Source organism: Podarcis muralis, chromosome 18 (genome assembly GCF_964188315.1).
Source record: "Podarcis muralis chromosome 18, rPodMur119.hap1.1, whole genome shotgun sequence".
Lineage (NCBI taxonomy): Eukaryota > Metazoa > Chordata > Lepidosauria > Squamata > Lacertidae > Podarcis > Podarcis muralis.
Window position 1 is genome coordinate 11,527,076 of NC_135672.1, and position 12,579 is coordinate 11,539,654.

Genomic DNA, 12,579 nt, shown 5'->3' on the forward strand with positions numbered 1-12,579 from the left:
GGTGGGTTTCCCCAGCCACTCTGGGCAGCTTCCAACAGGATATTAAAAGCACAGAAAAAGATCAAACATTAAAAACTTCCCTAAACTGTTTATTTCCTTGACATCTGACGGGAGGGCGTTCCACGGGGCGGGTGCCACCACTGAGAAGGCCCTCTGCCTAGTTCCTTGTAACCTCGCTTCTCGCAGGGAGGGAACCGCCAGAAGGCCCTCTGAGCTGGACCTCAATGTCCGGGCAGAACGATGGGGGTGGAGACGCTCCTTCAGGTCTACTGGGCCCGTTTAGGGCTTTCAAGGTCAGCACCAACACTTTGAATTTAACAACACTTTGTTATTAACCAGCAGGGTATTACAAGTCTTTTGGAGACTTCTTGCAAGCACTATTTCCAGGGTGGTTGTTAATTGTTTCAGGAGGATGGGAAGGAAATTGACGCAACTCCAATGGATGGTGTACGCTTACTTTATTTTCATGCCCAACGAAAGCATCAGTCCAGGATTGCGAGTGCAGCAGTTTAAAAAGCAAACCAGCGGGCTGCCACACAGGCTAGCTTTCAAACACAGGGAGGGGTACCTTATGTACAAATAATTAAGAAGCCGAGGTTATTAAGACCTGAACCTCCACACTCTTTCCTCTCATCCACCCTTGACATATGAAACAAAACTCACACACGGTACCATTCTTGCCTTCTCCGGAAGCTGAGATTTCTTTGGCCTCTGTTCCCGGTCAAGGGACCCCTGACCATTAGGTCCAGACGTGGCCGACTCTGGGGTTGCGGCGCTCATCTCGCTTTACTGGCCGAGGGAGCCAGCGTACAGCTTCCGGGTCATGTGGCCAGCAGGACTAAGCCGCTTCTGGCGAATCAGAGCGGCGCATGGAAACGCCGTTTACCTTCCCGCCGGAGCGGTACCTATTTATCTACTTGCACTGGCGTGCTTTCGAACTGCTAGGTTGGCAGGAGCAGGGACCGAGCAACGGGAGCTCACCCCGTCGTGGGGATTCGAACCGCCGACCTTCTGACCGGCAAGCCCTAGGCTCTGTGGTTTAACCCACAGCGCCACCCTTTGCTGGGAACCGCCATCCCGTTAAAGCACGACGGAGTCTCGAAAGAGGCGCCTCGGTTCTTCGGAAGCCCTTGCCACTAGGCAGCGCCGCCGTGCTTAGCTTCTGCCAGGACACTGTGAGAACGGGGTGCTGGATTAGATTAGGTGGGTCTCTTTGGCCAGAACCAAATCAAAGCTCTCCTTAATGACGCTGAAAGTGGTTTTTGCATAGGATTTGGCAAGTTAGTTGGCCTCACGGAAGAGAAACCTTTCTGCTCTGTTGCTGTCTTACATCTGCTGCAGGACTGTTGGCATTACCGGCAAGCGGAGTGGGGGCCCCCTGACACCCACATCTTTTGCCCTGGGTCCCAGACCTGCTCCCTTTTTAAAGCAATATAATTATTATTAATATGCTGCCATCTGACTGGGTTGCTCCAGCCACTCTGGGCAGCTCCCGACAAAATGCTAAAAACATGTATATATATATATATAAAACACTTCTACAGGGTGACTGAGCGTCCATAGAGCTGGGCAGATATATCCATATATCGTCCAAAGCGGTTTGAAGTCCGTATCGTGGTGCCACTTTCGTAATTTTTGACCTGGCAATACATCGCGGATCGTGATGTTTGTGTATGCAAAAAATCAGAATTGGGGAAACCGTGAAGCTGGCGGACGCCTCTACATAGCGCCACCTTTATTTCAGACGTGGTAGATCAGTAGATAAACGCAGCGTTTGGCCGCTGCGTTGAAAACTAGGTTTTGCCCAGCCCTAGTGAGAGCCACAGTCACTGCCCTCTCGTGTTTTGTTCAGAGGTAAATATTCTCTTGGGTACCTAAGAGTGGAGAAATCGGAAGCTGCCTAATGCCAAGAATTTGTCCTGAATCGATTTAAAGCTGTATACTGAGTCTTGACCACTGGTCCATCTGGCTCAATTCCGGCCACACCAACTAGCGACAAGACTCCAGGGTTTCGGAGAAAGGGAATGTCTCCCAGCACAAACTGGGAGATACCGGAGATCGCAGCCGCCTGAACGCCAAACAGATTCTCTAAAGCACAGAGCCACAGCCTTTTCCCAGCAACGCATCTGCTGCTAGAGTCGGGAAAAGCCGCCTGAAATCTGAACTAAGTTATCGACGCACCCATCTTCTGTTCACAAAAGGATGCAGGTTACGCTAGCTTGAAATCATGAGCTGGGATCCGCTCGTCCAACAAACCAGTCTCTCTGGGGGAATAAGCCTTGTATAAGAAAGACTTTTGCTTATTTCTTTTTCTAGCTTAATGAGCTAGGAGTATTTTTTTGGAGGAGACTGCAGAAAGCAAACTGCGACCGTCGCCAGCAGGCTGTAATCCCGCGCTTGTCTGTTCAGTAGCAAGTCCGCGACGGCGTTTGCTTCCCGGAAAGCGTGGATCACAACCTTTCGAGTACCTCATTATCCAGCAAGCCTCCCCCACGGTCAGTTTGTACCCTGACTTTTTTACAAACAACACAATGACATAGCTGAAGGGGCTGGCATTTAAAAACCCAACCCTAATCCGTTGCAAAATAAACCAAAAAAGAGTTCTGCTTTGCTAAAGTGAAGGACCTTGAAATCAGTACTTTTATAAAGGGTAGTTTCTGGGAGAGAACCGAGAACCTCTGCAAACAAGGACAGGACAGTGCAAATATAATATTGCGACGGCGTTGTATCTAGGACTGTTCTTTTTTAACACGCCGCTCCTGCAAAAGAGGTTGGGAGCTTGCTAAACCACACGGAAACCTCGGCATGCTCTGGTTTCGCGGCCGATCCAAAAACGGGCGAAAGGATAACCAGGTTTGCGTTGAAAAGGCGGGTTAGATAGGGCACCAAGAACTGCAGGAATTGGCTTTTGTTCGTGGGCAGCTGTTATGCATACAGATCGTTCCTTCATTCCCGTTTTCGAGGCTGGGGAAACTACTGTAACGCCTTGTAGCCGAAAGGCGGCTGCGGAAACGCCACGTTGTTCGACTGGTTGGCGTTGCAAGCCTCCGGCGGCCTTCCCGCCTGCCCTTCCGCACTCTCCCCGTCTCCCTCTCTCCTGAAAACCACATCTTCATCCGCATCGCAGCGGCCTTCCTCCCGGGCCGGGCAGCGCTGCAGCGGAGAGACGTCTTCGGAGTCCGACTGACCGACGCTGTAAGTGCGGCTCAGCGTCCCTTCCTCGCTGGCTTCGTCCGCAGACGGGGTCTCTTCGTCGCCGCTGGTCTCGCTGCCTCGCCGCGGGGGGCCCTCGATGCCCGCCTCTGCAGAGTCTTCGGGATCAGAGTCTGAATCGATGAAACGGGTGCTGTCTTCTGTGTTGGGATAAAATACAACTCGTTACTGCCTTCCTTTCTCTACTCCCTTGTGCTTCTGCCAAGGAGATCTGTGTGGGTTCCCCATTTTATCCTCAATAACCCTTCTAGGTGGGCAGCAATAATCATCATCATCATCATCATCATCATCATAATACAGTGGTACCTTGGGTTACATACGCTTCAGGTTACATACGCTTCAGGTTACAGACTCCGCTAACCCAGAAATAGTACCTCAGGTTAAGAACTTTGCTTCAGGATGAGAACAGAAATCGTGCGGCGGCAGCAGGAGGCCCCATTAGCTAAAGTGGTTAAGCACAGTTTCAGGTTAAGAACGGACCTCCGGAACGAATTAAGTACTTAACCCGAGGTACCACTGTAATGGGTTGCATGTCCAGAAAGTGGTGTTGGGGGGTGAGTTTTCAGACCCCTGGGCTCTCGCTTGTGGGGTGCCTCAGGGCTCCGTCCTCTCCCCCATGCTTTTCAACATCTACGTGAAGCCGCTGGGAGAGATCATCAGGGGATTTGGGCTGGGTGTTCATCAGTATGCGGATGATACCCAGCTCTACCTCTCTTTCAAATCGGAACCAGTGAAGGTCCTGTGTGAGTGTCTGGAGGCGGCTGGAGGATGGATGGCGGCTAACAGATTGAGGTTGAATCCTGACAAGACAGAAGGACTGTTTTGGGGGGACAGGAGGCGGGCAGGTGTGGGAGACTCCCTGGTCCTGAATGGGGTGACTGTGCCCCTGAAGGACCAGGTGCCCAGCCTGGGAGTCATTTTGGACTCACAGCCGTCCATGGAGGCACAGGTCAATTCTGCCTCCAGCTTCATCTGGTACGCAGGATGAGACCCTCCCTGACCGCAGTAACCCGAGGTACTATTTCTGGGTTAGCGGAGTCTGTAACCTGAAGCGTATGTAACCCGAGGCACCACTATACTGCCTTCCTTTTTTTATTCCCTTGTCCTTCTGCCAAGGAGATCTGTATTCGTGGCTCACCGTCCCCATTTTATCCTCAAACTGCGAGGCGAGCCGGCTGAGAGAGAGAGACTGCGAGTGCGTCCCTGCGTTGACAATTATGGGACCGCCACGGGTTTCAAACTGCTTTCCACATTGTGTTTTAATTTCCACCACCCGCCTGGGACTTTAAGGTGAAGCTGGGAGGGTATAATAAATTGTAGAAAGAAAATTATAGTATTATCACGCAGCGTCCAACCTTCGGACAGGTGTGTTCCACCTCACCTCTGTACAGGTCCTCGTGAAAAGCAGCCTCTGCCTGTTCAGCGGAGGCCGTGAGGTACAGGTCTGCGTCGTCCGACGGCTCGCATCCGTCTTCCTGCACATAGAATGCAAGAAGTTCCTGAGGTATTTATTTTTTAAAATAACACTTTTTACTTGATTAAAAAAATCGAATGTACAACAATATATATTGCAAACCCATTATAAAGAGATGGTTCTGAATTTCAAAGCTCCCCCCCCACCCAATCCCCTCCATGGATCCTAATACCAACATTTACAACTGCATAAAGGTAAAGGGACCCCTGACCATTAGGTCCAGTCGTGGCCGACTCTGGGGTTGCGGCGCTCATCTCGCTTTACTGGCCAAGGGAGCCGGCGTACAGCTTCCGGGTCATGTGGCCAGCAGGACTAAGCCGCTTCTGGCGAACCAGAGCAGCGCATGGAAACGCCGTTTACCTTCGCACCGGAGCGGTACCCATTTATCTGCTTGCACTTCGTGCTTTTGAACTGCTAGGTTGGCAGGAGCAGGGACCGAGCAACGGGAGGTCACCCCGTCATCGCGGGGATTCGAACCGCTGACCTTCTGATCAGCAAGCCCTAGGCTCTGTTCTATATTATAGTAAAGGTAAAGGGACCCCTGACCATTAGGTCCAGTCATGGCCGACTCTGGGGTTGCGGCGCTCATCTCGCTTTACTGGTCAAGGGAGCCGGCGTACAGCTTCCGGGTCATGTGGCCAGCAGGACTAAGTTGGCAGGAGCAGGGACCGAGCAATGGGAGCTCACCCCATCATTGCGGGGATTCGAACCGCCGACCTTCTGATCGGCAAGCCCAAGAGGCTCGGTGGTTTAACCCACAGCGCCACCCGCGTTAAGTTAGGAAGGATATTAAACAATACATCGTCTCCTGCCACCCTGAATATTCCCACAAATCCAGCAGATGAAGTCCCCACGCAAGAAGCTCTCCCTCTGCAACAGCAACCCTCTCTGAAATGTTCCCCCCCTTACCTGGTTCTCGGCTGCGTCGGCGTCTTCCCGAACCGCGTCTTCGGGGTTTTCCGGCAAAACGCCGTCCGTTTCGAAGATGGCAGGGTAGAAGGTTACGAGGGCCTCGACGATGCGGGCTTGATGGGGGTAGTCGACCAGCGAGGAGAGGGAAACTGTGGCTTCCGTGGGTCTCGGGCGCATCAGCGTGGGGCCAAAAACGATGCCCAGATTGCCAGGGGTCATCTTGTTTTCTTGTTCGACTTCGACGATCCTGGGGGGAGAATGGGCAGGACAGCACAGTTCACAAGGGAACTTAGGTCTGATTTGCAGCACCGAGGGAGCGGGGTCTTCTAATTCTAAATACAGTGGTACCTTGGTTCTCAAAGGCCTTGGTACTCAAACAACTTTATGATTCACTGGTCTCATTAGATAGTAAAAATCATGCTGTTTTAGGGGTTGTTTGTCAAAGCCTGGAGCGGATTAACCCGTTTTGCATGACTTCCTATGGGAAAGCGTGCCTCGGTTTTGGAACGCTTTGGTTTTGGAATGGAATTTCCGGAACGGATTAAGTTTGAGAACCAAGGGACCACTGTACCAGCTGTTGTAGAAGGAAGAAGAAGAATTTGGATTTGATATCCCGCCTTTCACTCCCTTTAAGGAGTCTCAAAGCGGCTAATATTCTCCTTTCCCTTCCTGCCCCACAACAAACACTCTGTGAGGTGAGTGAGGCTGAGAGACTTCAGAGAAGTGTGACTAGCCCAAGGTCACCCAGCAGCTGCATGTGGAGGAGCGGGGAAGCGAACCTGGTTCACCAGATTACGAGTCCACTGCTCTTAACCACTACACCACACTGGCTCTCACACTGGGAGTGAAAATCTCACCACCCCCCTTTTATTGGAGACAGGGTCTCCAGCCAGCAGTCCCCTCCCTCTCCCACTTACCTCCTCAAATGCAGAACGATGTACTTTAGGGTGGACAAGTTCTCCGACGGAAGCTCCTTCAGAAGGTCCCTCAGCTTCGTCACCAGCGCCACGACCACCTTCTCGGTCTCGGGTCCTCTGTCCACCAGCTCGGCGATACTCTTCCCGGGCCTGCCCTCGGCTCCTCCCTGCACACTCTCCTTGGCCAACCCCATAAGGCTGTTGTACATGCGGAACGGCATGATGGGTTCCGGGAGCTGCAGCCAATGATATAATGTCCTTGATCAGCCCAGTATCCCTGAAGGAGCGTCTCCACCGCCATCGTCCAGCCCGGACGCCAGGGTCCATCTCCCGAGGGCCTTCTGGCAGTTCCCTGCCTGCAAGAAGCGAGGTTACAGGGAACCAGGCAGAGGGCCTTCTCGGTGGTGGCGCCATCCCGTCAGATGTAAAGGAAATAAACAGCTCTCTGACTTTCAGAAGACATCTGAAGGCAGCCCTGTTTAGGGAAGTGTTTCATGTTTGGTGTTTTATCGTGTTTTGAATATTTTGGGAGCCGCCCAGAGTGGCTGGGGAAACAGATGGGCAGGGTATAAGTAATAAATTAATATTATATCATCATCATCGTTATTATTACTAAGCTATGTCTGGTCTTCCAGTGAGGAGTACAGATGGAAGGACAGATCACTGGAAGGACAGATCGTGAAGCTGAGGCTCCAAGACTTTGGCCACCTCAGGAGAAGAGAAGACTCCCTAGAAAAGACCCTGATGTTGGGAAAGATGGAGGGCACAAGGAGAAGGGGACGACAGAGGACAAGATGGTGGGACAGTGTTCTCGAAGCTACCAGCATGAGTTTGACCAAACTGCGGGAGGCAGTGGAAGACAGGAGGGCCTGGCGTGCTCTGGTCCAGGGGGTCACGAAGAGGCGGACACGACTAAACGACTAAACAACAACATGTCTGGTCTGAAGGAGGGAAAATGGAGAGGCGTTCATGACTGCCAACTTAAAATATCTCAAGGGCTGTCACATGGGAGATGGAGCAAGCTTGTTTACTCCTGAACCAACAGATTCAAGTAAGAGTGTGGTGTCTGTAAAACCGAGGTCACGGGTTTGATTTCTCTATGGGGCAGCGTGTAGGGGTTGTAACCCCCCCCCTCTACAATTCTATGAAAGGAGATTCCGACTAAACATCAGGAAGAATTTTCTGGCAGTAAGAGCTGTTCGGCCATGGGATGGAAGATGGCGAACTCTCCTACCCTGGGAGGTTTTTAAAGCAGTGGTTGGGTGGCCATCTGCCATGGGTGCCCTAGCCAAGATTCCTGCATTGCAAGCAGTTGGACTGGGGTCCCTTCCAAGAATTCGATGATTCTACGACCTGCGGACACCGTGGTCATAAAACAGGCATAGGCAAATGCTGGCCCTTCATATGTTTTGGGACTACAATTCCCATCACCCCTAGCTAACAGGACCAGTGGTCAGGGATGATGGGAATTGTAGTCCCAAACATCTGGAGGGCCGGAGTTTGCCTATGCCTGTCCTAAAATCAAGTGTTTCTTCCTTCTCCGCATGGAGAAGGGAGCCCTCAATATTGCCACCTTGTAGCCCAAAGACTACCCAGGCATAGCTGTCAACTGTCCCTTATTTGGCGGGAAAGTCCCTTATCCCAGTGCCATGTCTCGCTGCTGTCCCTTATTGATGATGTCCCTTAAATTTCCCGGGTTTCAAAGGATTCAGCTCCTCTCCCTCCCTCCCTGCCGGCCAGGGAGGAGGGAGGCTCCAACTGGGTTGCTTGGCTGCGTTGCTGACCCAATAAGGAGTCTAAGAACGACTGGGGGGTGGCGCTTGCATGCCTTGTGCCTATCAAATCGGCCGCGTTGCCTGGGGACTCGCCTTTGCTCAGCGCTTCCCAGTGGAGAGGTGACTGTGGTTTTCCTTGCTGCATCCCCTTTGCCGGGTTGCTGCGCTGTGGGGACCACCGCTTGAGGCTTTGTTTGGTGACTAAAATCCCTTATTTTGGCTGCCGATCCCTTATTTTCGAGGCCGCTGGTCCCTTAGTCCCAAATCTGTAAGTTGACAGCTATGCGCCCAGGTCCCACGCCCCGCCCCGGGGAGACTCACCTGCCGCAGGTAGAGCTTCAGAACGTTGCTGATGTCGTGAGGATAGGCCTGGGACAGCTCGACCAACTCTTTCCCGTTCTCAAAGGCCTGGCATAGCTTCTCCACGCGGGTTTTCACGCCGTTGACACGGTAGATGCCCTAGAGCAGAGGTGGCAAACCGTTTAGAGACCCGAGTGCCCAAACTTGCAACCCGAAACCCACTGATTGATCGCAAAGCGGCAACAACAGGGCAATTTAATATGGGATAATAATTGTCTGCATGACTAGAAGAGTCCGCGATCAGAAGGAGGAGGAGCACCAGGACGAATGGATGAAATTCAACGACTATTTAGTTAAATACGCTAAGATAGCTTCATTGGAAAAGCTTGCAAATTCCAGACAGGCTTAGGATTTAATTATGTGATTTTAGAGAATAACATGTTTAAAGTCAAAACGAAAACAAAGTAAGAGGTGAAGGGAATAAGTGAATTTTATGAGAAAATAGGTTTTGGAAAACTGTTACAATGATACACAGCCAGGGGGATTTGAGGAAGTCACTTAACAATGTTACTAAGATTGGATCAAGTACAGTTAAGATGTATGTCTGTCTGTTTGTTTAAAATTTTGGAAAACCAATAAATTTTTTTTTGGGGAAAATGAATAAATAAATAAATGATTGTCTGCATGCGCACATAACAAATAAATGTAAATCAATAAATAAACCCAGCCAGATGGGCGGGGAATAAAGAATATATTATTATTATTATTATTATTATTATTATTATTATTATTATTATTATTATCATCATTATTATTATATGCTGTTTTTTAAAATAATTATTCATTTTAAAATAAATAGATTTATTTAATTTAATAAATAGATTTAAAATAATTATTCATTTAAAATAAATAGATTTATGAAAAAAACAGACGGACAAACATACAATCAAACAAACATATAACAAAAGAATTAAACTAACCACCGCACAATAAGATACATCAAGATTTGATTTCAGTACCAGGAATATATATGATGGCAGCTAAAGGTACCCCTGCCCATACGGGCCAGTCTTGACAGACTCTAGGGTTGTGCGCCCATCTCACTCAAGAGGCCGGGGGCCAGCGCTGTCCAGAGACACTTCCGGGTCACGTGGCCAGCGTGACATCGCTGCTCTGGCAAGCCAGAGCCGCACACGGAAACGCCGTTTACCTTCCCGCTGGTAAGCGGTCCCTATTTATCTACTTGCACTCGGAGGTGCTTTCGAACTGCTAGGTTGGCAGGCGCTGGGACCGAGCAGCGGGAGCACACCCCGCCGCGGGGATTCGAACCGCCGACCTTTCGATCGGCAAGTCCTAGGCGCTGAGGCTTTAACCCACAGCGCCACCCGCGTCCCATGATGGTAGCTATCATTATATATATTCCTGGTACTGAAATCAATTCTTATAGAGAAGAAAATTAAAAATTGACTTCCAATTAATCCCACTGTACTTTTAACTATCCATTACTTTATACCGCACAGTTACATTGGGGTTTTTCTTATATCCACGCTGCTCACCTTGGTCTTCATCGCCCGCCTCTCGATCTCGCAGATGCACTTCTTCACGATGAAGGGAACCCCGTCGGAACTGAGGCGGCTCTGCTGGGCAAAGTCCCTGCCAAACAGCTGCAGTTTTCCCTGGAGCTTCTTGTGTCCACACTGAATGGCCAGAGTCTCCAGGCACTTTTTGTGGCAGGCGAGGTAGCACTGCGGGCGACGGGGGAAAACCAGCGGCGTGAGAGGAGGGTGCCCCCAGTTCTAGAAAGGGCCAACAGGTGGCGCTGCTTGCCCTGCCCCTCCCTGGCTCCTTTTAGACTAGGGGTAGGCAACTTAAGGCTGATTGCCGGAGAATGGATGCTTTTGAATTCTGGTGCTGGAGGAGACTCTTGAGAGTCCCCTGGACTGCAAGAAGATCCAACCTCTCCATTCGGAAGGAAATCAGCCCTGAGTGCTCACTGGAAGGACAGATCCTGAAGCTGAGGCTCCAAGACTTTGGCCACCTCAGGAGAAGAGAAGACTCCCTGGAAAAGACCCTGATGTTGGGAAAGGTGGAGGGCAGAAGGAGAAGGGGACGATGGAGGACGAGATGGTGGGACAGTGTTCTCGAAGCTACCAGCATGAGTTTGACCAAACTGCGGGAGGCAGTGGAAGACAGGAGGGTCTGGTGTGCTCTGGTCCAGGGGGTCACGAAGAGTCGGGCACGACTAAACAACTCAACAACAACAACAAGGCAACTTAAGGGACATGGGAGGCGCTGTGGGTTAAACCACAGAGCCTAGGACTTGCCGATCAGAAGGTCGGCAGTTCGAATCCCCACGACGGGGTGAGCTCCCATTGCTCGGTCCCTGCCAACCTAGTACTTCAAAAGCACGTCAAAGTGCAAGTAGATAAATAGGTACCACTCTGGCAGGAAGGTAAGCGGCGTTTCCGTGCGCTGCTCTGGTTCGCCAGAAGCGGCTTAGTCCTGCTGGCCACATGACCCGGAAGCTGTACGCCGGCTCCCTTGGCCAGTAAAGCAAGATGAGCGCCGCAACCCCAGAGTCGGCCACGACTGGACCTAATGGTCAGGGGTCCCTTTAACTTTACCTTTAGGCAACTTAAGGGCTGCGGGAGGCGCTGTGGGTTAAACCACAGAACCTAGGACTTGCCGATCAGAAGGTCGGCGGTTCGAATCCCTGCAATGACGGGGTGAGCTCCCGTTGCTCGGTCCCTGCTCCTGCCCACCTAGCAGTTCGAAAGCACGTCAAAGTGCAAGTAGATAAATAGGTACCGCTCCGGCAGGAAGGTAAACGGCGTTTCCGTGCGCTGCTCTAGTGAGCGGCCTTCGGTGGGCCATGTGGCCCTCAGAGTGGGACCCCCCACTCGAAATGGAATCGTAGAATCGTAGGGTTGGTAGTTGGGGTTCCCCCAAAGGTCACCCAGCCCAACTCCCCTGCAACTTGCAAATCCACAGGCTTCCTACCTCCTCGCACTCGGCTCCCTGGAAATACACGTAGCTGTTGCACTCCCTGCATTTCGAAGGGGACCGCAGCTTTCTCAGTCGGTGGGTCTGCGCAGCTTTGGATAAACCCATGTGGCGGAAAGGGCCGGTGGGCGTCGAGATCTCCGGGGTCATGTCGTCGATACCTGGGAATCAGGGAAGGGAAAGGGCCGGTGTGATGGCCTGGGATTCGGACTCGGAGGCTGAACCTGAGGAATCCCAGCCTGCACAGGAGTCCCCGCCTCCAGAACCAGCTTAGCCGGGGCTGGGGCCTGAGCCTGAAGGGTCCTCACCTGTGCTGGGTCCTCAGGTGAGTCTGATCTGGCTCCTGAGGTGATGGAGGACCCATTGCCTGCAGGTGCTCCACTCTCAGCCCCGTCAGAGGAAGCTGAGGTTGCCTCTGGGTCCGGGAACCCTCCAGCCTCTCCTGAGCTGCAGAGGCTCAGGGCAGAGAGGCGGAGGGAACTAAGTTCCCGCAGGAGGAGGGCTCGCCTCCAGGCCAGGAGAGGTGAGTCGCCAGAGGATCGGGGCCGCCCTATGCCTTGGGACTGATAAAAGCCGGCCAGCCCCAGTCCCAGGTTGCGGGAGCAACATGGTTGGTAGCCTGTTCCTGCCTGCACCCTGTCCTGCTCTCCTGATCTCACCCGACTCCCTGTCTTGGACCCAGCTTCAGCTTTGACGGACAGCCTCCATACCGCACCCTCGACCTCGGACTGGACTCGGACCTTGCCACACGGTTAACCCTCGGGACCAGCACAGCTGGTTTAGCTGCCCCAAAAGTCCTGCTTTCAAGGTGCAAACGAGAGCAATTCGAACTACTGGAATGTAAATACAGTGGTAGCTTGGTTCTCAAACGCCTTGGTTCCCAAACGCCAAAACCCCGGAAGTAAGTGGTTTTCTAAGGTTTTTCAGAAGCCGAACGTCTGACTCGGCTATTGTTTCTGGGGCGCCTTCGCCAATCAGAAGCCGC

The 12,579-nt window shown here is 51.9% G+C and overlaps 1 protein-coding gene across 5 annotated transcripts in view; it reads right to left on the reverse strand.

Annotated features, from left to right (window-relative positions):
- Positions 1-441: 441 nt before the first annotated feature.
- ARHGAP45 (Rho GTPase activating protein 45) overlaps positions 442-12,579 on the reverse strand; it is a 38,104-nt gene continuing 25,966 nt past the window's right edge. For all 5 annotated transcript variants that reach the window (XM_077921797.1, XM_077921798.1, XM_077921796.1 and 2 more), the window contains 7 exons: positions 11,592-11,755; positions 10,148-10,336; positions 8,613-8,750; positions 6,517-6,752; positions 5,597-5,846; positions 4,595-4,688; positions 442-3,353 (listed from right to left, as the gene is read on the reverse strand). In XM_077921797.1, the coding sequence (XP_077777923.1) occupies positions 2,974-3,353; positions 4,595-4,688; positions 5,597-5,846; positions 6,517-6,752; positions 8,613-8,750; positions 10,148-10,336; positions 11,592-11,755 (1,451 nt within the window). In that variant the 3' untranslated portion in view covers positions 442-2,973. The remainder of the gene's footprint in view (positions 3,354-4,594; positions 4,689-5,596; positions 5,847-6,516; positions 6,753-8,612; positions 8,751-10,147; positions 10,337-11,591; positions 11,756-12,579) is intronic.